The sequence below is a fragment of the Balaenoptera ricei genome, chromosome 10, assembly GCF_028023285.1.
Source record: "Balaenoptera ricei isolate mBalRic1 chromosome 10, mBalRic1.hap2, whole genome shotgun sequence".
NCBI classification, from domain to species: Eukaryota; Metazoa; Chordata; class Mammalia; order Artiodactyla; family Balaenopteridae; genus Balaenoptera; species Balaenoptera ricei.
The window spans coordinates 88272197-88297475 of NC_082648.1; the positions used below are offsets into that span (position 1 = coordinate 88272197).

General features: G+C 45.7%; 1 protein-coding gene across 1 annotated transcript in view; it reads left to right on the forward strand.

Moving 5' to 3' along the window:
- The window catches only part of STAB2 (stabilin 2), a 157943-nt gene that overhangs the window by 65179 nt on the left and 67485 nt on the right, over window positions 1-25279 (forward strand). Inside the window, exons 19-30 of the mRNA XM_059936774.1 lie at window positions 1683-1745; window positions 4384-4470; window positions 4998-5084; window positions 6561-6672; window positions 9165-9345; window positions 11333-11426; window positions 12642-12800; window positions 17350-17445; window positions 19098-19193; window positions 21679-21726; window positions 23223-23359; window positions 23791-23905. Coding sequence (XP_059792757.1) covers window positions 1683-1745; window positions 4384-4470; window positions 4998-5084; window positions 6561-6672; window positions 9165-9345; window positions 11333-11426; window positions 12642-12800; window positions 17350-17445; window positions 19098-19193; window positions 21679-21726; window positions 23223-23359; window positions 23791-23905 — 1275 coding nt within the window. The remainder of the gene's footprint in view (window positions 1-1682; window positions 1746-4383; window positions 4471-4997; window positions 5085-6560; window positions 6673-9164; window positions 9346-11332; window positions 11427-12641; window positions 12801-17349; window positions 17446-19097; window positions 19194-21678; window positions 21727-23222; window positions 23360-23790; window positions 23906-25279) is intronic.

Below are 25279 nucleotides of genomic sequence, written 5' to 3' on the forward strand. Positions count from 1 at the left end.
GGGTCTGAGGTCGTATCTCATCAAACGTGAACCAAAGTTCCTGGGGGAATTTCCAAATTGATAGTTGCTACCCTGGTATATTCGTTTTCTAGAGCTGCCATAACAAGTTACCACAGACTAAGTGGCTTAAAGCAACAAAAATGTGTTCTCTCACAGTTCTGGAAGCCAGCAGTCCAAAATCAAGGTTTCCTGTTTCCATTGCAACTTTTTGGCTCAGCTGGTTTTAACCAGAGCAACTAAATTTCAACAAGATTTTGAACAACCAGGAACAGAGCAACCCTGCAACAAGGCAGGGAGTTAGGGCTGCCCTTGTCCTCCAGACTTCCTTCCCTGAACTTGAATGGCAGCTGCTTGGGGGTTGGTGGGGGGAGCTCTGAACAAGTCTAATTATTGACTCCTATTGAGTCTTTTCTGCAGGTCGTTCAAGAACTTGTTCTCCATCTCCCCAAAGAAAAGAATTAAGATGTGGGTTTGAGCCACAACCAAAAGAATTTTGGTTAAATAAGAAGGGCTTCCCAATAGCTGCCTTAGACTGAGGTCTTCTTTTACTATTTTCTCTGGGTTTAAAGTCAAATCAGTCTGCTCTGTGTGGTTTAGGGTGGTTTCCATTAAGTCTGTTAAAAGTACAAATGTTTTCTCTGGAAACTATTGAGAACTAGTAAACAGTAGGAGCAGCTGATCTCTTCTAGAAGTCTCAGTTTTCAGCAGGCTGAACCCATAGCTGCCTTTGGGAATGTATGTTTGAATTTTAGAGGCTTAATTAATAAGTCTCTGTACTAGATAGGGTCCCTGCAGGAAGCAGAATTTATTCCAAGGGTTCAAATTAAGAGACTTTAATGAAGAAGCTGCTACAGAGGGGTGGGCAGGGCTGAGGAAGCAAGCACATGATGCTGGGGCATCCAAGGAGAAGCACTGGCACGAAACCATTACCACCAGAGAGTCAAGGGTGGGGAGGGGCTGGAGTTACCTGAACCCAGTGAGAGTGGGGAGGATGGAAGAAGAGGTATCCATCAGGAGCTGTAGGAACGGTGCTCGAGCAGAGAGGGAGCAGGAAAGAAATACCTTGACCTTGTTCTCCTCCTACCCACCAATATCCTGCTGGCACCTCACCAAGACCAGTTGGAAACTGGCAAGGGGCCCCAAGAGACCATCCTTCAGGGTTCACCTGCTGGAGCACAGAACACAGTAGAGAAGGTCAGAGAATGGATCTGGAGAGATTTGGAGGCACACACCCCTTTTCTTCCTCCTGAATTTAGAACCAATGGAGGAAGAAGCCCAGGAGACTGAAAGGCAGAGATTCAATGTTCAGCCTCGTTACTGCTAAGCTAATTGGAGAACAGGGACTTGAGTGTGTGGCCAATGCTAGTACTACATCCCTGGCACAGGTGGGCAACTGCAGTGTCCCCTCAGTGGCAGGTGCCTCTCTACACGGCCGAGGGTCGACCAGAAGCCTGAGGCCTGTCTGACCCTGGCAGAGGATGAGGAAGGGGCTGCTCTGAGCAGGCCCACTTCCTTCTCCCGAATTCCTTCTCTCTGGTGAGGAGGCAGTAGGGGCGGGGAGAGAGGCCAAGAGTGGTACACTAGTGGGACCCCTTCACCGGGAGGATGCATGAGGCCAGACACATGGCCTGCCACTCCCTCTTACAGGGACGCCTGTACTCACCTGCAGTCTTTCCTTCCAGGGCACTTGTGTGAGCTGTTCCCTGGTGTATTGGAGCAAATGTCCTGCCGACTCTGAGCCCACAGTGAGTGTGACAGCTTCAGGGAAGCACACGTCACCCAAGCAACCCCACTGGTGTGGTTTCTCATCCTTTCCATCTTCCCCTCTTAAAAGATATTCATTCCAACTGGGGTAGCATAAGGTTAGCTCTTAGCCTACTATATCTGGGGGGATGGTAGAAAGATAGCCCACAGATCTGTGTTTGAGTCCTTGCTCATTTATCCAAGGTAAGTTGCTTCACATATTTACTCTAATTTTCTTATCCGCAAATAGTAAGAATAATAATAATAACACCACCACTAGCAGCCGCAGGATTAGCACAGATAAAACTCCAAGTGCAATGCCTAAATCAAATAGCCACTCAGTAAATGTTCCCTCTCTACTTGCCCTATGAAATAAAATCCAGTGTTTGCATAAGAGAGGCAAAGCTTCACCCTCACCCTCTTGCAGTCTCTGGCTGGGCCTGAGAATTAAGTTGACATAAGACATAAGACAGGAGAAAAGCACAGGTTTTTACACATACATAAGAGCTTCCCACAGGAGAATGAAGACCTGGAGAAACAGCAAAACCCAAGTGTTTATATAGTGTGTTGAGCAAAGACAGGTAACTGTGGAAAAGTAACTAAAATGTGAAATATATTTCACAATATATACCTACATCAAATCATTATTACCATGTGGTTCATCTTAAACTTATACAACTTTTTTTGTTTTTTGTTTTTGCATCTGCTATTTTTCAAGCGCCTTTAGCGCAAAATAATCCATATGCCAAAGTGGCACATCCAGGTGTGGCATGTTCTGCTACCCTTCATTTGTACCTGCTCTCCCCAAGCATCATTCTGGAGAGAAATACAAGAAATATCAAGAAAAATGACACTAGGACCATCAGAACCTTGTCAAGCTTGATAGAATTCTGCACACATCTACTGAGGATTATAGATCTGGTTCAGGGAGCATGAAGATGAATAAGATATTGTTTTGTTTTGTTTTGGTCTTGAGAAGCTCTAATCTAAAAAGGAAAACAGATCATTTTTCTTGGCATCATTGACATGCCAAGTAAGTACTCTACTGGTAGCAAAAGCAACGTGTTCTAAGGTAAAATTGACGATAGAAGTTCCTGCCTCTCAGTTCATCCTGAGAAAGAACTTCCCAACCAGCCAGTTCATTCCACACTAGAATAGATCGCTGTTAAAGAAGGTGATGAGTTTTTTAACACCATCCTATTGTGGAGCATTTCATAAAGAAAAACATTAACATTAAATAGGCACAGGTGTTCAGTTATTTATTTTGCTCAGTAAAGCCATCACCCCTGAGTCCTGCAGGATGCTGTCAACCAGGGGATATGGAGAGGGAGGAGGGAAGAGGAAACCATGGTGACTGGCATCCCAGTGAGTGTTGTGTGCCAGACATTGTTCTAAGTGCATCGTGCAGCAAACCTACGAGGGGGGCACGTTATAACCAGACTGTAACCTGGGAACTAAGGCGAGGAAACATAAAAGCCCTCCCACAAGGTCACACAGCTGGTACACGCAGACCATGATCCTACATTGCCTCAGCCCAAGGAAGGAGGAGGGAGAGAGGAAAGGAAAAAATGAGACACATGGGTCAGAGCCAAGAGAACCCCTAAACTGCCCGTCCCAGGCTCCCATGGTCTATACTTGGCTAATTATCCTGACAGCCGACAAGGGGGTTGAATAGTCCTTCCTCATCGACCTCAGAATTCCTTTAGACATTTAAGATTTTAGGATTTTACTGCCCATGGTTTTCACTGCTCTCTTTTTAAGTAGAAGCCTAAGATGAAGGAGTACCTCCATATCAGTTTTTATCTAACATAAAATTTGAGCCATGGACTAAGTGCTCAGCGCAAAACTTGAGATCAGCATTTTTGTCCTATTTCACAGATTAGGCAGCTGAGGCCCACCAGACAGCATGACTTGCCTCTGAGATCCTAAAGTTAGTAGGTGGTAAGAGCCATTCTCTCGACCTGCCACTTACTATCAGTGTTCTTAAGAAAAAGGATTTAACCTGTCTGGGCCTCAGTTTCCTCATCTATAAAAAAGGGATGAGAAATATCCACATGGAGTTGAAGATTGATGACCTCATACAGGCAATGTGTCTGACTCTAGTAGGTTCTCAACAAATGGTAGTTCTCCGTAATTCTGATTGGGTATCAGAGGTTAGAGAATAGAAAGAAATCTGCCCCTATACCCCACAATTCCCAAGAGGAAAACTCAGACTCTCACAATTTTTTTGGTGGATCTTTGTACAAATTAGGAGGAAAATCTCTAATTGCTCCAAAATTTCTATATAGGAAGTGGTTAGGGATGGTTATTAATTGGAAGGGGAGGCTAAGCCACATCCTGAATGCACAGGAACGTGTTCCCTGATTGATTAACAATGTCTTCCAGGGCACGAGAAGGGACGGAAAGGTACATATGCCCTGCGTCGTGCAAACCCTGGCCTGTATTCTTCCAACAAGGAAACAGAGGCTTAACAGGGTGACAGCTCTGCCTGGGCTCTGTGTGTGCTGTGTGCTCTAGCACTCTTTCCTGGCGCTGACAGTAAAACAGAAGTAGATTGTCTAGTGTCTGTAGAAGCCGAGTCATGCCCAGAGGACCTCAAAATGCAGACTGCGATGCTCTTCCCCATTGGCTTTCTTCCAGACACTCTTCATACGCAAATGTGTCTACACTGGCCGAATCAGGAGCCTGAAGAATGGCTGTGCCAGATACTGTAATGCCACCGTGAAGGTGAGGCTTGTGTGTGGCCGGGGCCCTTATCCAGGCCACCAAGGCCTGCACGGAAGCCCGCAGGGCTGGGCAGCTCTTGGGCCCCAGGGTCTGTGAGTCACAGGTTAGCCATGGGGCCTTGACCATGTCTTCTTGCAAAGGAAGGGAAGGGCAGAGTCCCCACATGGCAGCCAGGTCACCCCCTCCCTGTGTCCCTTCATCCCATGGTTCCCATCATGTTTAATTTATCATCTCTTCCCTGACTAGATAGAACACGGGCTCCATGAGCACAAGCCTTTATCTGTCTTGCTGTCACAGGGCCAGGGCCAAGCCAGCAGCCCGGGGCGGCCCTCAGGAGATCTGTGGTGAACAGGTGACTGAGCACGAGCCACGCCATCACCTGCAAGAGAACAAGTCCTGCTCCTGAGGGTGGGAGGGGACTGATGCTGTTTGTGATCGCAACGGAGATTAAAATGCGTTGATATTTCCTTTGAGGACCTGGCACGCTGCCTGGGATTCCACAAGGCGACACACATTTTGTTTCTCAGATACCAAAGTGCTGCAACGGCTTCTACGGGCCCGACTGCAACCAGTGTCCAGGAGGCTTCTCGAATCCGTGCTCCGGGAATGGGCAGGTGATACAGACTGAGGCTGACTTTTTTCACGAATGCTGAGGTTGACCTGTGTTAAGTCGAAAAATAATTTTTAAAACCCCTAAACCAAGAAATGATACAATGCCAGTCACTGTTCCCGGGGAGTAAAAGAAACAGATCAGTTGCTAAAAGAAGAGAGGGTGTCTGCAGGAGAAGGAATTTTGCCTGGGGGAGTGGCAGGGGGCAGGGTGTCCGGTGATGTCGCTTCTGGTCTGCTTTCCTACTGCTGATGGCATGACTTTGAGCAACTCAGCAAGGCTCTCTGGACCCCAGTTTCCTCTTGTGGGAGATAGCAGGATTGGCCTGCATTGATCTCCAAGTTTTTTTAGGGCCAAGATTTTACTATCCTTAAGGAAAAAAAAAAAGCGCTGCCCAGTGAATGCTTTTTTTAAGATTTTTTTTTTTTTTTGGCTGCCTCGGGTCTTAGTTGCGGCACTTGGGATCTTCATTGCAGCGCATGGGTTTCACTCTAGCTGTGGCGTGCAGGTTTTCTCTCTCTAGTTGTGGCACTCAGGCTCCCCGGCGCGTGGGCTCTAGTTTGTGGCACACAGGCTCTCTAGCTGAGGTGCGCAAGCTCAGTAGTTGTGGCGCGCGGGCTTAGTTGCCCCACCGCATATGGGATCTTAGTTCCTGGACCAGGGATCGAACCCACGTCCCCTGCATTGGAAGGCGGATTCTTTACCACTGGACCCCCAGGGAAGTCCTGAATGCTTTTTTTAGCCCATCTGCAAAACCTATGAAATGTAAGAGCCAAAACTTAACTCATCTAGCGTGGAGGCCAGGGCTAAACATACAAAGGTAATAGTAGCTGTGGTTCATATGGGGAAATTATGGATCTGCACAGATAAGAAATCCACATCAAAAATATGCCTCTTTCAAGGGGAAGGAAAAACTGCATGACCACCAAGTGGGGACACCACACAGGCCAGGGGAATAGGGCGAAGCTGCTACAAATTAACTACTGTACCTGGGTGGTCCGGGACCCAAGCCCAATTCTGATACGTGTCAGTCAGTACAAATCTAACCTTGAAATAGCTGGGGAGATGAGGGGTAAAATGCCCACACTGAAGGGAAAAACACTGCCGTTTGGAGTCACATAGCTGAGCATGTGCGCATTTGGAGAGAAAGGCCTGCCTTCATTCTGAAGGTCAGTGGTTTATCGGGCTGCTCCTTAAGCATTGTTTAGAGGTTCCATTTCACCACTGTGACACCCCCCCACCCCCCACCAAATGACTTCCTGTGAAGCTCTGAATCCTGGCTCGGGGCACCCATAGGTTACTGTCTTAGCTTCCTACCCGATACCCGCAACTCCACTTTCCACAAGGGGTCCCAAAGAGTCATTTCAAGCAGAATTGAATCTGAGTCAAAGAAGCAGGCCAGGAAACGAAAGCATCTGGGACTCCTTGCCGGGGGGGCGCGTGTTGCCCTGACGGCCAGGGGCCCTGCCTTTATTTGCAGTGCGCCGACGGCCTCGACGGCAATGGGACATGCGTTTGCCAGGATGGCTTCCAGGGCTCCCAGTGTCAGTTCTGCTCGGACCCCAATAAATACGGACCTCGGTGTAACAAAAGTAAGTGTCGCTTCCTGAGCTGCCGTGTGCTCCTCACCCGGGGTCCCTGCAGGGTCCCTGCAGCACTGCAGTGCTGGTATCAGGTGCCCCTCGGCTTGGTGGATGCCCTTATCACAGGGTATTCCTTAAGCACTTGGGTCCCAAACAGTGCACATGCCAGACTGCTGGGCCCCACTCACAGAGCTTTGAGATAGGAGGCCTGGGTGGTACCTGAGGATTTGCATCTCTGACAAGTTCCTTGAGATGTCAACACTGCTGGCCCAAGACCACACTCTGAAAACCAGTCTTTTAGGGTTTCCTCACATACCTGAAGTGATCGTGGGCTCCATATCAGAAAACAGACTCCCCATCTTTCAAGCAGTCCTCTTCCATCCGCTCCTCCCTTTGCTAAATGTGCGACCTTGGGTTAGTTACTACACCTCTCTAGGCCTCAATTTCCTCATCTGTAAAATGGGGATAATAATAGTAACTACCTCGTCAGGTTAGTACAAGTTATAAATGGAAAGCACTTGCCTTAGAACAATGCCTAGCACCTAGTATGCACTACCAATATTATTATCTATTATTGTTATTATTATCTATTATTGTTATTATTATCTATTATTGTTGGTACTGTTGCTGTTATGCTAAGTTCAGTGATGTAAATGTCCAGAAGCTCATAGAACATGTAGAAAGTTCCACAACACTAGGCATTGAAAACAAAAAATGCAGTCATATAATCTTAGAAAACGCATTATGTTCTTAAAAATAACACCATGTGACTATGTAAGTACATAGGTAGAAATATACATCTATCTAAGCTAAGCTTAGAACTTGACAGAAAAACAATGAACAGATCAGAGCTTGCTGTGGAGTCAAACCAACCTGAAGTTAAATCTTCACTCTGCAACTTACTGGCTCTATGACCTTAGAAAAAAATCTCTCATTGAAGCTTCACTTCCCCATTTATAAAATGAAGACAATAGTGGTACCCACTTCATAGGTTGTTGATTAAGTTAGATCATAATTTTGGACTTTAGCCCAGAGCGTGCACCTAGCAAATAATCAATAAATGAAGCCATTCTTGTTACTATCACTACTAACTCCACTCATCTGTTACAAAACACACCACCCCTCTCCTCTCTTACCTTGTCTGATCTTCAAGGCTACCTCTCAAGACGGATGGGACACCAGAGCCCAGCAGATTTGGGGCTGCTGATCTAGTCCAATGCTCTTTTTGCCAAATAAGGTTTCTCAGGGGAAAAAAATAGGGGTTTATTCCAAAGCCTGTTGACATAGGCATTTTTATGAGGCTAGTAGTCACGACGCCAAGGCTGGGGCAGAAGTGGTGGCTTCCTGCTCCAAAGACTCTTGTCCAAGTCTGTTGCTGCCCACCACCTCACGCAGGGGATCTTTCTCTTCATTCTGGGATCTTGTTCCTTGCTAACCAAGCCCTGACGTTCTTAAAAGTTTATGAAAAGTTTCCTTTGTTTTAAATCTAGCTGTGCTTTGCCAGCCCTCGCTGTGTTTCTCTTTCCTGGATGCTGGCTCCAAGCTCCCGCACAAATCCCTTTCCCATCCATCCCTTCTGGGGCAAAACCACAGATTCCTGCATTTCTGATCACATTCAAGCCCCCAAATCCTTGCCACCTGACTTTGAGAGTCTCCAGAATGTTCTTCTTTTCACTTCCACATGCAGAGGAGCCTGAGTCTGATAAGCTGGCTCACGTTGCAACTTTTAAATACCTGTAATCAAAAGCAAAGTTAGCAACTAAAGTTTAAGATGATAACAGACAGTGGAAATGCCAGGCGATATACTGATCTACTGGTTACTCATGGTCACTAACGGAAATGGAATTTGAAGGTCTGAGTTCAAGTCCCTGTTTGGGAACTTGCCAGCAAGTCAGGCAATTTGTTTTACCTCTCTGGGCCTCAGTTTCCTCATCTGGAAAATGGGGATGGTAAAAGTATTGATACCTATCTCCTGAGGCTGGTGACTATGAATGAGAGGGTACAGGTTAAAGGCTGGCCCAATGCCTAGAACAAGGTCAGTGTGCAAATATTGGGCATGAGTCAGCATTGGTTTGCTGTGATGGAGGGGGAAGAGCAAATATGTAAGCCACACATCAGAGGCTGTGCCGGCAGGAGAAATCACTTCCAGAATGTCTTCAGGAAAAGGTGAGAAATTTCCAGACTAAACTCTCCTACCATGAAGTAGGTGAAAATTGAGCTCCTTGGCCTCTTTCACACCATCACAACCCACCCTCCCCCTGCACCCCACGCACAGACACACAAAGCATCCCGAAGACCACGCTCTTCTCACCGAGAGCTGTCCTGGCACATGAGAAAGACGCTGAGAAACAGCGTCCAGGGCCTTCCGCATCTCGGCCCCGGGTTCTGCACCAACAGGAGTGAGTGGGGGGTGAGGGGAGGGGGCCCTGTCCTCCATGACCCATGTGCGCATTGCTAATCTTGTCCCCAAGCCCTGAACGGCCCTCTTCCTTCCCTTCCAGGGTGTCTGTGCAGTTTCGGAACGTGTGACAACAGAATCGACAGTGACGGCGCCTGTCACCCCGGCACCTGCAGGGACGGCTCCGCCGGGAGATTCTGCCACAAGCAGACCTCAGCCTGCGGGCCCTACGTGCAGTTCTGTCACATCCATGCCACCTGCGAATACAGCAATGGGACAGCAAGGTAGGCCGGTCGGGGCGGGGGTGTTGCCATCCTTAACGGCCCATGGCCACTGTGTTACCTGTAGACACACCCAACCCATATCTAAACTCTTCATAAACTAAGACCTGTCCTCTTCAGCTGCCAGCATGGCTTTTGTGGAAAAAACCTCAGACTGAGCTGGGTTCAAAGTTTGCAGCATTCCCTGCTTTGAAACTTACCAGCTGTGTGACCTTGGGCAGTTACTTAACCTATCTGAGCCTCACTCTTGTCATCACTACAATAAGGGTGATGTTGCCTACCTAGCAGGGCAGTTGTGGAGATTAGAAGAACTGAATGCCAAATCATCCAGCCCCAGGGCTAGTACATCATAGGTGTTCAGTCGTGGAAACTGCAATTATTACCATCACTCATGTGAAAGAAATGAAGATTTGCCCACCAACTTTCCAACGCTTTAAAAATGCCTTTACTTCCTAAGGTCATTAATAACTACTCCCCTGTTAAAGGCATCTTACAAGAAATTGGATCGTTGGTCACTGGATCACCATTTGTTTTCTTAATGCTATCTAACATATGCAGTGGGCTTGGGGGGAATATGTCAGAGGAAATTTTCCTCTCTGGGAATATCTGGTTCAAAGGCAGTAACCATGCAAAAAATATCCTGAGAAATGCAGACATCATGTAGAATTCTTAGCCTTATTTTTGCAGCACTTTTCTTAATTTGTAATTACCTAATCATTTGCTTACCTGTTTGTGATCTATCTCCCCCACCAGTCTGCAGGAAGCATGGGGCAGAGACTGACTTTGCTCTTCCGTGGTGGTACAATAGAAATGCATCTTCCTAAGGAGTTAGTATATACATCAGTGCATAAGGCGAAGGTCACAAGTCACCAAAATTGCCCTTAAAACCTCTTAAGAGAACTCCCTGGCGGTCCAGTGGTTAGGACTCGGCGCTCTCACTGCTGGGGCCTAGGTTCAATCCCTGGTCAGAAACTAAGATACTGCAAGCCATGAGGCACGGCCAGAAAAAAATAAAAAAATAAACAATAAATAAATTTTAAAAACTCTAATCACCCACAGAGGATCATCAACGTGGGTCTGTATTTACTATATAAACTTAGGTAAATCAGTGTTGAAACAGATCCATCTATTTCTTCATTTGGGGACCACCTAAAGTATTTATTTCCTCTAGGATTCTTGATGCACGAAAAATAATTTTATTTAGAGTTTTGTGAATCACATATGACTGAATTTGCAATAGTGACATGGGGGTGTGATAGGTGTCCCAGCACCTATCACAGGGCACTCAATAAATACTGGTTGACCAAACAAATGAATGAATGAATGGTCCTATTTAATAGCTAAAGTTTCAAGGTGGAGAATTTTGAGAGGAGTGTCTGAGGGCATGACGGACGGATCATGGAATCAGGCACCTGAGAATGTTGTGCTCTAAAAAAAAGAACATCTGAGAGATCAGAGAATGGAGAGAGGGGAGGTCTCACCTGATCGTCATGTTCAAATCACTGAACTGCCACACAGAAGAGAGCGTCGTTCTCTGCTGAACCAGAGATAATGACTTGAGGTATAAAGAGACAGATTCCAGCCCTGTAAGAACAGAAAAGCTGCCCAATGTCGAGCCTGAGAAGGTGCAAGTGTGAGCAAGTGCCCTGCTGAACGCCCCATGTGCATTCACTCTATACCACAGCTTTATGAGGGAGATGTTAGACCCATTTTCCAGGTAAGGAAACAGTCTCCCAGAGGTTAAGGGACTCGCTCAGGGTCACACAACTGCTAAGAGGTAGGGCCTGGATACCTACCCAGGTGTGTCTGACTGCAGACCCAGGAGTGCTGGTGGCCACCATGGTACATGGCTCCCCCGACAAGGGCAAAGCGCCAAGCCACCTGGCCATGAACACGTTCACCCCTGGCTGGCTGGTCTTCTTGGGGAGGGGTGGGATGGTTGGTGCTTATATTTCTAGGGCTGACTTTGTGCGCTCACTCTTCTTTGCAGCTGTGTTTGCAAAGCAGGGTATGAAGGGGACGGAAGCCTCTGTTCAGAGATGGACCCTTGTTCGGGGTTAACCCGAGGGGGCTGCAGCCGCAATGTGAGTGTTGGTCTTTATTTCCAAGCTGCCAGGTTTTTTAGGAAATCCTGAGGGAAGACCTTCCAAAAGGCAGTGTCAGATGACTTCATCGCATGAGGCACATTTGCTTGAACCCTGCATTTTAAAGATGGTGCCAGGTACCTTCTGTGAGCCTCCAATTCCTAAGTCCACGTGTGCTGGGGGAGCCCCAGGTTCACATGTGCAGGGGTATTGGGCTTCTAAAAACACAGCCAAAGAATCAGATATTGGAGATCATTAGTAATAAACTTCTGATTCAGACATTACAGCTTACAAGTGACTTTCATGTATTTGATCTCATTTGCTCTTCCCACCAACCCAATGAAGCAGATGTTGTTTATCCCCATTTTACTGATCAGGAAACTGAGGCTCAGAGACCTTAAGTGACTTGCCTTAAGTTCTATTAGTGTCAGGGGTATAGCCCAAACTGACTGTTGCTTTCATTAATACCTTCTGAATATCACCACCACCACCCGGCCAAGGTCACCTTCATTCCTTACCCACAGTTTAATAACTGCTCTCCCTGATGCTCCTCTTGGCTATAGCCACAGCCAGTGGATCAGATCATGTTTCCCCCTTGCTGAAATCCCTTTGGGAACTTCCTCTGGCTCTGAGGATGAAATCAGATGCAAATGCCTTGCCCAACCCTCCAGACTGCCCTTGGGCAAGCCCCACCCACTTAGCCTCATCTGGACAACTTACCTTGCACCTCTCACTCTGTCCTTCAGCTTCTTGGTGTGGTCATCCTGAAAGGCCTGGAATTGGTACAGGTAGGAGCTTGGGCTAAAGCATCATACAGGCCTGGGTTCATGCCTCTTTACAGCTGTGTGACCTTGGGCAAGTCACTTACCTCCTCTGAGCCTCAGTTTCCTTATCTGTAAAATAGAGATAATCACAGTACCTTCCTCAAGATGATGGCTTACACCTACGAAACATTCAGAACAATCCCTGGCTCAATAAATGGCAGTGACGTTAGTGACGGTGGCCATTAGCTGGCCAAAAACAAGCCAATTTGTTCTTTAAGTCATCTTACCTTTTCCACTGATCTTAATGCAAATGTGTGTTTTAATCATTTCCTTTGCACTCCATGTGAATATAAGCTTCTTGAGCGTACCTCTGGAAATCCTTGCTTTGCACTTGGAATCTTGCGGCTGGGCTGGGGTTTCAGAGGTTTTGCTGCTGCTTTTCCTCCTGTAGGCAGAATGCATCAAAACTGGCAGGGGAACCCACATCTGCGTATGCCATCAGGGATGGACGGGGGACGGAAGGGATTGCTCAGAGATCAACACCTGCCTGCTGCCCAGTGCTGGCGGCTGCCACCACAATGCAACCTGTTTGTACGTCGGCCCCGGGCAGGTAGGTGTGATGAGGTGGAGAGCCAAGAGGAAGCAGGATTCCTGCAGTAGACTGTTTTTTCCTCTAGACACAGAAGTACTTTAGCTAGAATTTACTGCAGCTCTTTTATCATGTGTAGCAGTGGGAAAGGGTTAATTGTCGTAACAAACCTATGATGTAGGTACTATTTTTTTTCACCTTTTGACCCCATTTACCCTCACCACACCCCACCCCACCCCACCCAGCCTCTGGCAACCACCAGTCTGTTCTCCAAATCTATGAGCTTGGGTTTGTTTTGTTTTTTTTTTAGATTCCACCTATAAGTGAGATCATATGGCATTTGTCTTTTTCTTACCTATTTCACTTAGCATAATGCCCTCAAAGTCCATCCATTATGTTGCAAATGGCAAGATTTCATTCTTTCTTTGGCCAAATAATATTCTAATGTATACATACACCACATATTCTTTATCCATTCATCTGTTGATGAGCAATTTGGTTGCTTCCATGTCTTGACTATTGTAAATAATGCTGCAATGAACATGGGGGTGCATATACCTTTTCGAGTTAGTGTTTCCTTTTTTTTTTTTTTTCAGGTAAATACCCAGAAGTGGAATTGCTAGAACATATGATAGTTCTATTTTTAGTTTTTTGAGGAACCGCCATAACAATTTTCCATAGTGACTGCACCAATTTACATTCCCACCAACAGCGCACCAGGGTTCCCTTTTCTCCACTTCCTCACCAACACTTTATTATTTCTTGTCTTTATCTCATTGTGGTTTTGATTTGCATTCCTCTGATGATTAGTCATGTTGAGCATCTTTTCATGTACCTGTTGGTTATCTGTATGTCTTCTTTGGAAAAATGTCCACTCAGATCTTCTGCCCATTTTTTTAATTGGATTGTTTGGTTTTTTGCTGTTGAGTTGTACGAGGTCTTTATATATTTTAGATATTAACCCCTTATCAGATTATGACTTGTAAATATTTTCTCCCATTCCATAGGTTGCCTTTTCATTTTGTTGATGGTCGCCTTTGCCATATAGAAGCTTTTTAATTTGATGTAGTCCCACTTGCTTATTTTTGCTTTTGTTGCCACATAGGTACTATTATCATTCCATCTTATAAAAGAGGAAACTGAAGCATGGAGAGGTTAAATACTTTGCTCATATCACACAGAAACCAAATTACGGTGTGAGATTCACACCCAGACAGTCTGACTCCAGAATTGCCCTCTTGGTCGCCACCCTTGACCACACTCTATTTCTCTATAACACTCTGTAATACTCTACAGTTTGTGGGTCACTTTCACTTAACCTCATTTAAGGGAGACAGGCAGAGAAAGCTACTTCTTAGGAATTAATCAGCCCCAGGGGAGGTGATGACAACTGTACTAGGATTGTAACCATGAAAAAGTCCTAATTATGAAAGAACTCACTGCATTCTTATGTCTTGCCAAGCAATTACCAACAATTCAATTAGTTTTTGACTCACCTGAGCTGCCAGATTGCCTTTGAGAAAGAAAAAACAATTTCTTGGTATCAGTGTCAGTTTGCTAAGGCTGCTGTAACAAAGTATCACTAACTGGGTGTCATAGAACAACAAAAATGTATTGTCTCATAGGATTGGAGGCTAGAGGCCCAGGATCAAGGTATCAGCAGGTTTGGTTCCTTCTAAGCGCTATGATGGCAAATCTGTTCCATGCCTCTCTCCCAGCTCTGGGTGGTTTGCTGACAGGCTTTGGTGTTCCTTGGCTGATACACGCATCACCCTAATCTCTGCCTTCATGTTCACATGGCATTCTCCGACGTGCATGTCTATGTCCAAATCTCCCCTTTTTATAAGGACACCAGTCATATTAGACTAGGGACCCACCCTACTCCAGTGTGACCTCATCTTAACTAATTACATATTAACAATCCTTTTTCCAAATAAGGTTACATTCTGAGGTACTGGGGGTCAGGACTCCAACATATGAGTTGGGGGGGGTGGGATTGGGGGAGCACAATTCAACCCATAAGAGTATCTATTCCCTTCTGCTCTATCATCATTTCTGCAGACAAATTTGAAAAGCATTCTGATGGAGGAGATAGAGGAAGAGAAACGACTTTTTATAGTGTTACATGAGAAATAAAATAGGGCCATATCTAGGATTGCCCACAGTAGCGTTCTTAGTTGACTCGAAAACTTGTAGATATATTCCAAATAGACACAAATCCTAACTACCATGAATTTTTATTTTAAAAGACAGACCATGTTTGGGTCAATATGTCAGGGCTGGGGGTGCAGGGACGTGCTACCCCAATACCAAGTACAGAAGATTAAACACTCTTGCTTCTAAGGTCTTGCCCTCTCATGTAAAGTTGTATACATGTGCATATATTTGTATATAAGATACCCAATTTACCTTATAAAGCATATATAGCAAATAATACTTATACCCTTAAAGATAAAAATTCATAAATAGGAGTTCTATTCCTTTCTTCCCACAACTTAATGGGTTGTCTTGGATCACCTCTGGATGTATCCACTCTCTAGACCAGTCCCTCAGTAACCCTTCACCAATCAAATGTTCCTATTTTCCCACCTCTGTTTATTTTTCTGACATGTACCCTCAGCTTTGATGGACTCCCCACTCCTCCCACCCTCTCCCAGGGTCCCTCCATGCCCCACTTCCCAGCTCATCCTCCCTCCTCTGAAGAGCAGTGGTCCTCATCACAGAAGCGTCTCATGTGCCAGTTCATCCATAAGACTTACAGCATCTCTTGTTTTCCAGTGTTTATTAAGATTGGACTATTCTTATTTACGTTGTATGCTTTATCTTCCTCTCTTCAGTGAAAGCAGCTTTTAGGTTCATTGCTGGTTCCATAAGGTCACTCAATACCTGTGTTTGTTATCTGTTGAAGAGATTACCCCTGTTTAAATTATAGGGGTTTTTTTTAATTAATTAATTTATTTTTTATTTATTTTTGGCTGTGTTGGGTCTTTGTTGCTGCTCGCGGGCTTTTTCTAGTTGCGGCGAGTGGGGGCTACTCTTCGTTGCGGTGCGCAGGCTTCTCACTGCAGTGGCTTCTCTTGTTGTGGAGCACGGGCTCTAAGCACGTGGGCTTCAGTAGTTGTGGCACACAGGCTCAGTAGTTGTGGCTTGCGGGCTGTAGAGCACAGGCTCAGTAGTTGTGGCGCATGGGCTTCGTTGCTCCGCGGCATGTGGGATCTTCCCGGACCAGGGCTCGAACCCGTGTCCCCTGCACTGGCAGGCGGATTCTTAACCACTGCGCCACCAGGGAAGCCCCCTAAATTATGTTTTAAACTTCAAAATAATGTTTAATAATGGAAGACATTTGGGAAAGTAAAAGTGTGGAGAAAAATGAAAACCATTCACAGCACCCCGACAATCACCGTTTGTGTGCTGATGTATTTTTTCTTTCTGGCCTTCTTAATGCACAGGTTTTTATTTTTCTCTACCTTGTTGCGATCCACTGCAGTTTTGTTTGGTTCCTATTCTGTACTTAGCACAGACATTCCCCTATTTTATCATACAACCCACCACTATCATCATCATCATCATCATCATCATATTTAGTAGCTGCATGATCAGGGCCATTGCTTCTGTGGTGTAGTTTGTGTACTACACAAAGGACCCAGCCTATGGAGCAAACAGGGGCTGAAACCCAGCCTGTACCCTGCTCACCAAGGTATGTACCCTGGTGTGGACCTAAACCTTCCCAGAGGAAGGGGGGACTTTTTTGTTGCTTGATGAAACTGTCTACCTGCTGAGCCACTAGCCATGGGTTGTCCATGTAGAGGTAGTACTTGACTCAGATTTGCCTGCTCAGAGGGAATGCCTGTTCTAAATTACACAGCGTGCCTCACAGACCAACAGTGACCGTGTGCATGGATCTCCACCAAGTGGATGCCCCATAACTTACTTAATCTTTCCCTCTTAGATGGAGGGGCCAATTTTTCCAGTGTGATGCTCTTTGGAATCTAAGTTCTCTCTGAGACAAATCTCCATGTGGCCCCTCTAGGGTAATGAATTCAAAAAGCACCAAAGGGGGCTTCCCTGGTGGCGCAGTGGTTGAGAATCTGCCTGCTAATGCAGGGGGACACGGGTTCGAGCCCTGGTCTGGGAAGATCCCACGTGCCACGGAGCGACTGGGCCCGTGAGCCACAACTACTGAGCCTGCGTGTCTGGAGCCTGTGCTCCGCAACAAGAGAGGCCACGACAGTGAGAGGCCCGCGCACCGCGATGAAGAGTGGCCCCCGCTTGCCGCAACTAGAGAAAAGCCCTCGCACAGAAACGAACACCCAACACAGCCAAAAATAAATAAATAATTAAAAAAAAAAAAAAAAAAGGCACCAAAGGACTATCAGACTGGGAAATGTAATGTAGAATGTGGAGACCAATAGCTCCGGAATCTGAAGTGTAAGAAACGAAAGACATTAATGGTGTTCTCTAAAAGAGCCAGTGATGGTTTCCGTACTTCATTTTGTGGTGCAGTGTGAGGGCAGGGCACGGAAGGCAGGTGTTTTCAATAATCCATTTGACTTTACTCTTGGAATTACAGAATGAGTGTGAGTGCAAGAAAGGCTTTCGAGGCAATGGGATTGACTGTGAACCAGTAACTTCATGCTTGGAACAAACTGGGAAATGTCATCCACTGGTGAGTTACTTGATTTTTTTCATTAATACTTAAAAAAATTACCTGAGAAAGAAAGAAGGTTGGGTTATTTTTTATCTGGGCCCAGTAATAAACAAAATCTCTCTTACTCCCAAAGGGAGTCCCTAAGCAGAATGTGAGTAATTATTGCAACTTTCACTCCATTCTAAAGCTTGGGAGAACCAACATACAATTGCCAGATAAGATTCCTGGTTAAATCTGAATTTCTAATAAATGACAAATAATCCTCCAGCACAAATATGACCCAAATGTTAGATAGGACAAATTTAAACAAAAAATTACTCATAACTTATCTAAAATTCGTACTTGGTATTTTTATTTGCTAAATCTGGCAATTCTAAATCACCAGGATAATTTAAAGGGTAACTAGACTCCCATTTTGAATGTCATAACAAAGTTTTACCCAAATTATTAGTGAAAATGCCCATTCAAGGGTAGGTTGAGCCTTGTGTCTAAATTATGGAAGAGCAGGCAAAGATGGTAGAGCCGGTCGTGTTCATGTTTTTAAAAGAACACCACTAAGCACCCAGCGTCAGAACCAGTGGAGACGACACCTTAGTCACAGTGCTTTTGCTTGCAAGTAACAGAATCCACACAAATCAGCTTAAGCTAAAAAGGAATTTGTTGGACATATGCCGCCAGGGTAGCTCCATAGTCAGGAATTCCAAAACTTCCCAAGGGCTTAGAATCAAGATCAAGGCAGCTTCTTCTCTCGATCCTCTAAGACCATGCAACTTCTCATTTTGCTACTCCCTGTGCTTTTACTTTCTCTTTGTCTTTGTCTCCCTCTCTCTCTCTCTCCCAACTTTAAGTGCAGTTCTGTGCATCTTGGGGTAGATGACTCCCTGTTCTTAGAGGAACGTCTACCCCGCTACCAGTGATACCCACTAACTTAACAGCACTCTGTGTCCCAATTCTAACTCATAGGAGAAAGGATCTGACCAGCCCAGCTGGGTCCAGGTGTCCACATACGAGACACTCAATGATGCCCAGGGAGTGGGGTGACATATCATGAACAGGACTGCCAGACCCACGCCTAGTAGTGTGGGCAGGTGGGTAATATTCAAAGACAAAAAAATGGGAGGAGATGCCTCCCATTACCCAAGAATCATGAAAGCACTTCATAAAGCTGAGGAAGCTCCAACACTCTTGCTTAATTTAAGCCCAATCAAGCCCTGACATTCCACACGTGAGAGGTTATTGGAACTTTCACTTCATTCCAAAGCGTGGAAGAACCAACATAGGGTTGCCAGATAAAATGCAGAACACCCAGTTAAAATTGAATTTCAGATACACAGTGAATTCTTTTCTGGCACAAGCGTGCCCCCAAATACTATATGGGACATACTTATACCAAAACCTCTTTGTTTATCTGAAATTCACATTAACTGTGTGTCCTGCTTTCTGCTTGCTAAATCTTGGCAGGGATGAAAAGAAAGAATCTAACTGTGATTCCGTAAGAAGTGCACCAAACCTGCAGAAAGGGCTGAGGGCCTGTGGGTTACTTCCACCATCTTTCAGCCCCGAATTTTGCAGTTCTCACTGTAGACGGAGCCTGAGGATTCACAGGTGTACCTTATATCTAATGCTTTAGTCGGGAAAGCAAATCATTTCTCTCATTTTCTTTGTATCAGGCAACCTGTCAGTTTACTTCTTCTGGTGTCTGGAGTTGTGTTTGCCAAGAGGGCTACGAAGGAGATGGCCTTCTCTGCTATGGAAACGCTGCAGTGGTAAGTCCTCTGAGATCAACTCCAGTACGGAATAATAAAGACAAAAATCTTCAAATTTAAAAGAAAAAAAAAGCGCTCTTGTCTAGGATGGCTTTAAAGTGGTCTACCAATCATTTGCTCCAGATTTTATCTGAAGCAAACTGCTTCTCATAAATGGCATATGTGCTCTGTGGGTCACAAATTTTCTACAAGTTGAAGGGAGGTAACTTTTATTTGGCACCTTCTGTGTACCGAGCAGTCTTGGCTTCCCTTTCTTGCCATTCTGCCTCTTTCTAGTCCCAGACTTCCCAAATGAGCAAATAACTGGCCCCTGCTGAGCTCTCGGGCACTCCTGTCCGGGTTGTGTGCCTCCTATAAGTACCCAGAGCACCTTGTGCTTACCCCTGTCTGGGAGGGGGTGTGTGTGCTTGTGTGAACACACACACGCGCACGCATGCACGCGCACCTTCTGTGTACCAGGCATCTTACTAAATCCTTAACATGCTGCAGCACCCCCTTTAAACCACAACCTCTGGGCTTATGCTATTATTATGCCCATTTTATAGATGAGGAAACTGAGAGCCTAAGCAAACTTGCCTAAGGTCACTCAGCTGTCTCCGTGCAGAGCCCAAGCACTTAACCATTAGTATGTTCTATCAGCGTAGGGCACATCCCACCTAATTGTCTGTCAACTCTTGAGGGCAGGTCTTTGTCCTTGTTTCCTACTTCACGCCTACTGTTCATAAAGATTTGCTGAAATGAGAAAGTAAATTGGTGAATTTTCTCATCACTCACTTTTTGTTTAACTCACTGGAGTTTGGTTCCTACCCCTCCGCTCAATGGAAACCACTGGCGTAACAGTGCCCGGGGCTGCACCTGCCCTGATGTGCTCCCTGGCAGCTGCAGCATCTGACCTTGGCCTCCCTGCCTATCAGGGTCCTTCCTGCTCTTTACTGAACCTGTTTCTCCTACTCATCCCATCAGGCCTGTCTCCTGACATTCAGACCATGGAGCGTGGACCCAACATTTTCTCTGCACTGTCCATGGGCCACATTTCCTAAAACCTTAAAACCCTAAAACCCTGCTTTCACAAGGCCCCTCACCTCCCATGGAAAACAAGATCAAGTCCAAATCCTCGGCCTGGTACTCTGAGGGCTTCACATGGACTCAACTCACTTCAGCCAGCTTAGCTGAGCTGTTGCCTTCCCAGCTGTCACCTTCCTGGCTCCGTTCCCCTCCCCCATGGACCCAGCCTCAGGTCTTTCTGCCAGCAGTTCAGGTCCAGCTCGTGCCCTCCTCTCCTTGAAGGGATTACCCGAGCATCTCAGCTTTTGCACTTATCCATTTACTAACTGATTTACTTTTTAACCGGTATTTACTAACTTATTCCATAACCTCAACCACTTTCAAAAAGGAATTAAGACAGCTCTGAGATGTATTGCCTTTTGGTAAATTTGCACATAATAATTGTTATTGCCATTTTCGTGGTGTTTAATAATTTTTAAAATATTTTCACATACGTTAATGCATGTAATGTTCATAATCCCAGGAGCAAGGCATCATCGTTTTCATTTTTCAGGTGAGGCACTTAAGTTCTCAGAGAGGTTAAGTGACTTGCCCAAGATCACACAGCTGGTAAATGGCAGACCCAGGAATTGAACCCAGACTTTTTAAACTCAAAGTCTAGAGCTTTCTTTAATCGATCACACCTTCAAACATCACTGATCTACCAGCACCCTGCGTTATTTTTTCACATCCTAACATCCCCAAAACAACTGTAAGTTGCATAAGATCAGGGGCCATCTTTTCTCTTTCATATCTTATATCCTCCCTCACTCCAACCTGGTGCCAATTGTGATGGTTCAGTATATATGTTCATTAACAAACCCCATGGTGGATAAGTTAAAAATAATAGTGGCTAAAACCTACTGACTGTGTCCTGCATGCCATCCTCAATTCTAAACATTTTAAAAACATTAACTCTTCCAATTTCCACATCAACACTATCAGTTGGAGCTTTTATCATCCCTATTTTATAGCTGGGAACATTGAAGCCCAGAGAGATGAAGTAACTTGCCTAAGGAACTAGGAAATGGCCAAACCAGAAAGAAAACCCAAGTGGTCTGGCACTGTGTCCCAAGCCCCTGCTCAATGCTAGCTCTGAAAGGGGGCAGTTTACTGAGTTCTGTGACCCTCCTGTAGGGCTGGGTGGCCGTGTTCTTACAACATAAATTCTGATTTGGACGGATTTGAGGTGGTTGTTTCATTTAAAGTTTCTGGAATTACTCCTTTACCTCGAATAGAGAAGATAATTCAAGCCATTAAACATGAAAGAAATGCATGGCTCTGGCAACATGGGGATTCGTCCAGCCTGGGCATCATTCATGTCGGCATCGACAAGGCTGGCAAGGACGATGCCCAGAGCTGCCCTGTGATTATGCCTCTCATTGATCCTCCTCTGTGTTCTCTCTCCTCTCTCCTCTCTCTCTTGCACGAAATGAATAAGGAATTGTCCTTTCTCTCTGCAGCAGCTATATTTAACCAGTGGATAAATGTGAGTACCTTTGTTGGAATTAGGATTGGGAATATATAATAATTTTAGATATTTGGACTACATGTAACAGAAAACTGAAAATGCAGCTGGTGAGGGGGAGGGAGGGAAATTGTCTAGAGCAGTGGTTCTCAGCTTTGATTCCACTTTAGAACCACATGGAACAGTTGTTTTTCAATAGCCATGCCTAGGCTCCCACCCCCAGACTCTCTGATTTGATTGGGTAGAGGTTTGACCTGGGCATCAGTGTATTTTAACACTTTCCCAGGTGATTCTAACATGCAACCAGGGCTAAGAGCTTCTGGTCTAAGATAAGCTGGGGTGGTCGACTTTTCAACCAATCCAAATATATATGTATAACTTCATTCATCAAAAGAGGTATTTTTGAAAAGTCAGCATAATTCATCACGGTAATTCACCAAATTATATTTGACATTTATAGTTGCAGTACTATCGTATTTCATGTGTGTTTAGCCCTCAGCCCAACATGCCCAGAGGAGCTTTTCCCTCTCCTTTGGAAAGTTCTGTAACAAAGAGTCTAATCCCCACCATCCCCAGTTGTCTGAATCTCTGTCATCTTTGCCTGAGTGGCCCGAGGTGGCAGGTTCAGCCAGCCATCGTGACAAGTGGTTTGTCCCTTTTAAGAAGACAGATGCCAAGATACGCAGTGTCTGGTCAGCAGCTACTCCAGGACACCTTCCTGTTGCTTCCATGTGGGGTCCCTCTGACCCCCATCCCCCATCGCATGGGAGAGCAGGGACTGAGTGCCCTATAGCAGGTGCTAATTTTCATACAGACCCACCCCACACTCATAAGCTTGCCCTGTGGTGTGCTAGACCCACTCGTCCTAGCTCACAGGAGCACAGCTTTCCCAGCTCCACTTTCTATGCTGTTATGGCGGTAGCTTGGAATCAGCTATGATGGGAGAACTTACACCACAGAAATCAGCGAACACTACAAAGCGGGGCTTTTGTTTGTTTGTTTTTCCTGGAGAGCCGGTTGTGACACATAAGCCCACCACTGCTTGTACCCAGAAGTAGCTCTAGGTGAGTAGATAAAGTTTGATTTCAGGCCTCCAGTCTCTCTCTCATGCTGAAACTGTTCCTGTAATCTTCCCACCATCCTTATTCCAAAGGCATCCAAGGATTCTCAAGGTTCTCTGTACACACGTGTGCACACACACGCATGACACTGTCAAGACTGTTCTCTGCCTCTTCATTTAGACTAAAGGGTGAATGACTGATAATGACTCAAGTGTGACCTGATCAGGAAAATTTTCCTTTTGTCAAGGTTCACACGTTGAAATACAAGGAATGAGTCTCAGAGGGAAGAGGAGGCATCAGCCAGTAGGTGGGATCGATTTGGGAAAGGGGTCCCTAGGACCTTCCCGGTATCTCTGAAATTATATCACACGGGAAATTGTCATCTCTGCCAAGCATTAAGTCAGCATTTGTCCTCTGACATGAGTCAGGCCAGTTTCTTTTCCCTCTGCGATTCAGAACGCTTCCCTGCAACCCATGCTGTCAGCCGCCTCAAACCTCACCGTCCTCGTGCCTTCCCAACAAGCCATCGAGGACATGGACCAAGACGAGAAAGCCTTTTGGTTGACCAAGAGCAATATTCCCACCCTCATAAAGTAGGTATTATGTGTGTTTTATTCTTCATGATATCTTACTGGCATCAGTGTGAATGAAGTTCAGTGAAGGGAGGCTACATGGTCCTTCAGATCCATGCAACTGACCATGTTCCAGGACCCCCTCACCTCCTTACCCCAGGATGGAAGTCGTCAACATGACTGACAGCCAGTTCTGTGCTAACTGCTTTAGGTACAACCTAGTTAATCCTCCCGAGGACCCTGTGAAATAGACAGAATTATTCCCATTTTATAGATGCGGAAACCGAGGCACAGGGTGGTTGATTAGCTAACCCCAGGTACCATGGCTGAAATTGCAGGGGAAGATTTTGAACCTGGTAGTCTGGCTCCAGAACCTACTCTCTTAACTCCTCACAATGCCACTGTCTCAAGCATTGACACCTCATTACAGCCCTTATGGACTCTTGTTGTAGGTACCATACGCTACTGGGCATGTATGGAGTGGCCGATCTGCAGGCCCTGTCACCTTCTGACATGCTGGCAACGTCTTTGCAGGGCAACTTCCTCCACCTGGCGAAGGCGGATGGGGTAAGAGAGCATCGTATTGTGTCTGTTTAGTGGAAACTTGTGACCTATGTTCATAGTGTACTTTTAGTTTTTTTCTGTTAGGGAAATTTCCAAACATGAGCAAAAATAAACGGAGAATAAAACCTCCATGTAGGTATCACCCAGCTTCAACAATTAGCAACCTGTATTCACACACACACACACACACACACACACACACACACACACACGTTGGCCACAGGCTCTTCCTGACAGACAACAGACTGATCCGGAAAGGCAATCCTTTCATTTCTTCTGGGTGAAGGCCGCACAGTTTCACAACTTTGATTTTTATGTGTGGTTAAGAGCTGGTTATTGGAAACCTACTAATTGAGTCATTCGAGATTACTACAATTTTATATTAAGCTAGGGTCAGTCAACAGATATTTATTGGGACTTCCCTGGTGATCCAGTGGTAAAGAATCCGCCTTCCAATGCTGGGGATGTGGGTTCGATCCCTGGTCGGGGATCTAAGATCCCACATGCCGCGGGGCAACTAAGCCTGCACGCCATAACTAGAGAGCCCGCGTGCCTCAAACTACAGAGCCCACAAGCTCTGGAACCCACACTCCACAACTACAGAGCCCATGCACCCTGAAATCCAAGCACTGCAACTAGAGAGAGAAAACCTGCACACCACAACTAGAGAAAAGCCCACGCGCCACAACGAAATATCTCGCATGCCTCAACGAAGACCCCACGTGCCTCAACTAAGACCCGATGCAGCCAAAAAAATAAATAAACAGATACTTATTGAACACCTCCTATGCTCCAGGAACTGATCTGAGTGTTGGAGACAGGACAGTGCGCAGGAGAGCAGAGACCTGTAGAAGCTCACCTTCTGGCTTTTTCTATAGTGTTTCAAGGACTTGGATTCAGTTTTCTGTGAGGAAGTCTGGCTGCCCTGCTGAATGCGGCAGTGTTTTAAAGCTCTTTCTATGAACTGAACAAGATGAAAATGGAGGCTCTACTGGGAAATGAGAACTGCCCCATCATTGGAGCATGGGCCAGAGTCAGAATGTTCTAGAATTGCGGCTCTAAAGCATTTCTGCCTACCTACCCATCAGTGATGGCGCTGTGAAAAAGCTCTATGCCTAGTATTACCTAAGTATGTGTGCTTCATCAGATCATTCCTTTTAGAAAGCAGAAAAGAGTTACATACGGTCCCATGGACTCTTTACATTTTATTACAATAATTCTAGAACGTTACATGCATATATCAGACAATGGGTGGTTTTCCATTGGTGTTTTAAATCACTGATGCTCTGAGCAAGCATTAATTGAACACCCACCCTGGGAAGGTTCATCCCAGGTTCCGTAGATTCAGAGGTAAATCAATCAAGACCTGTGAGCTGG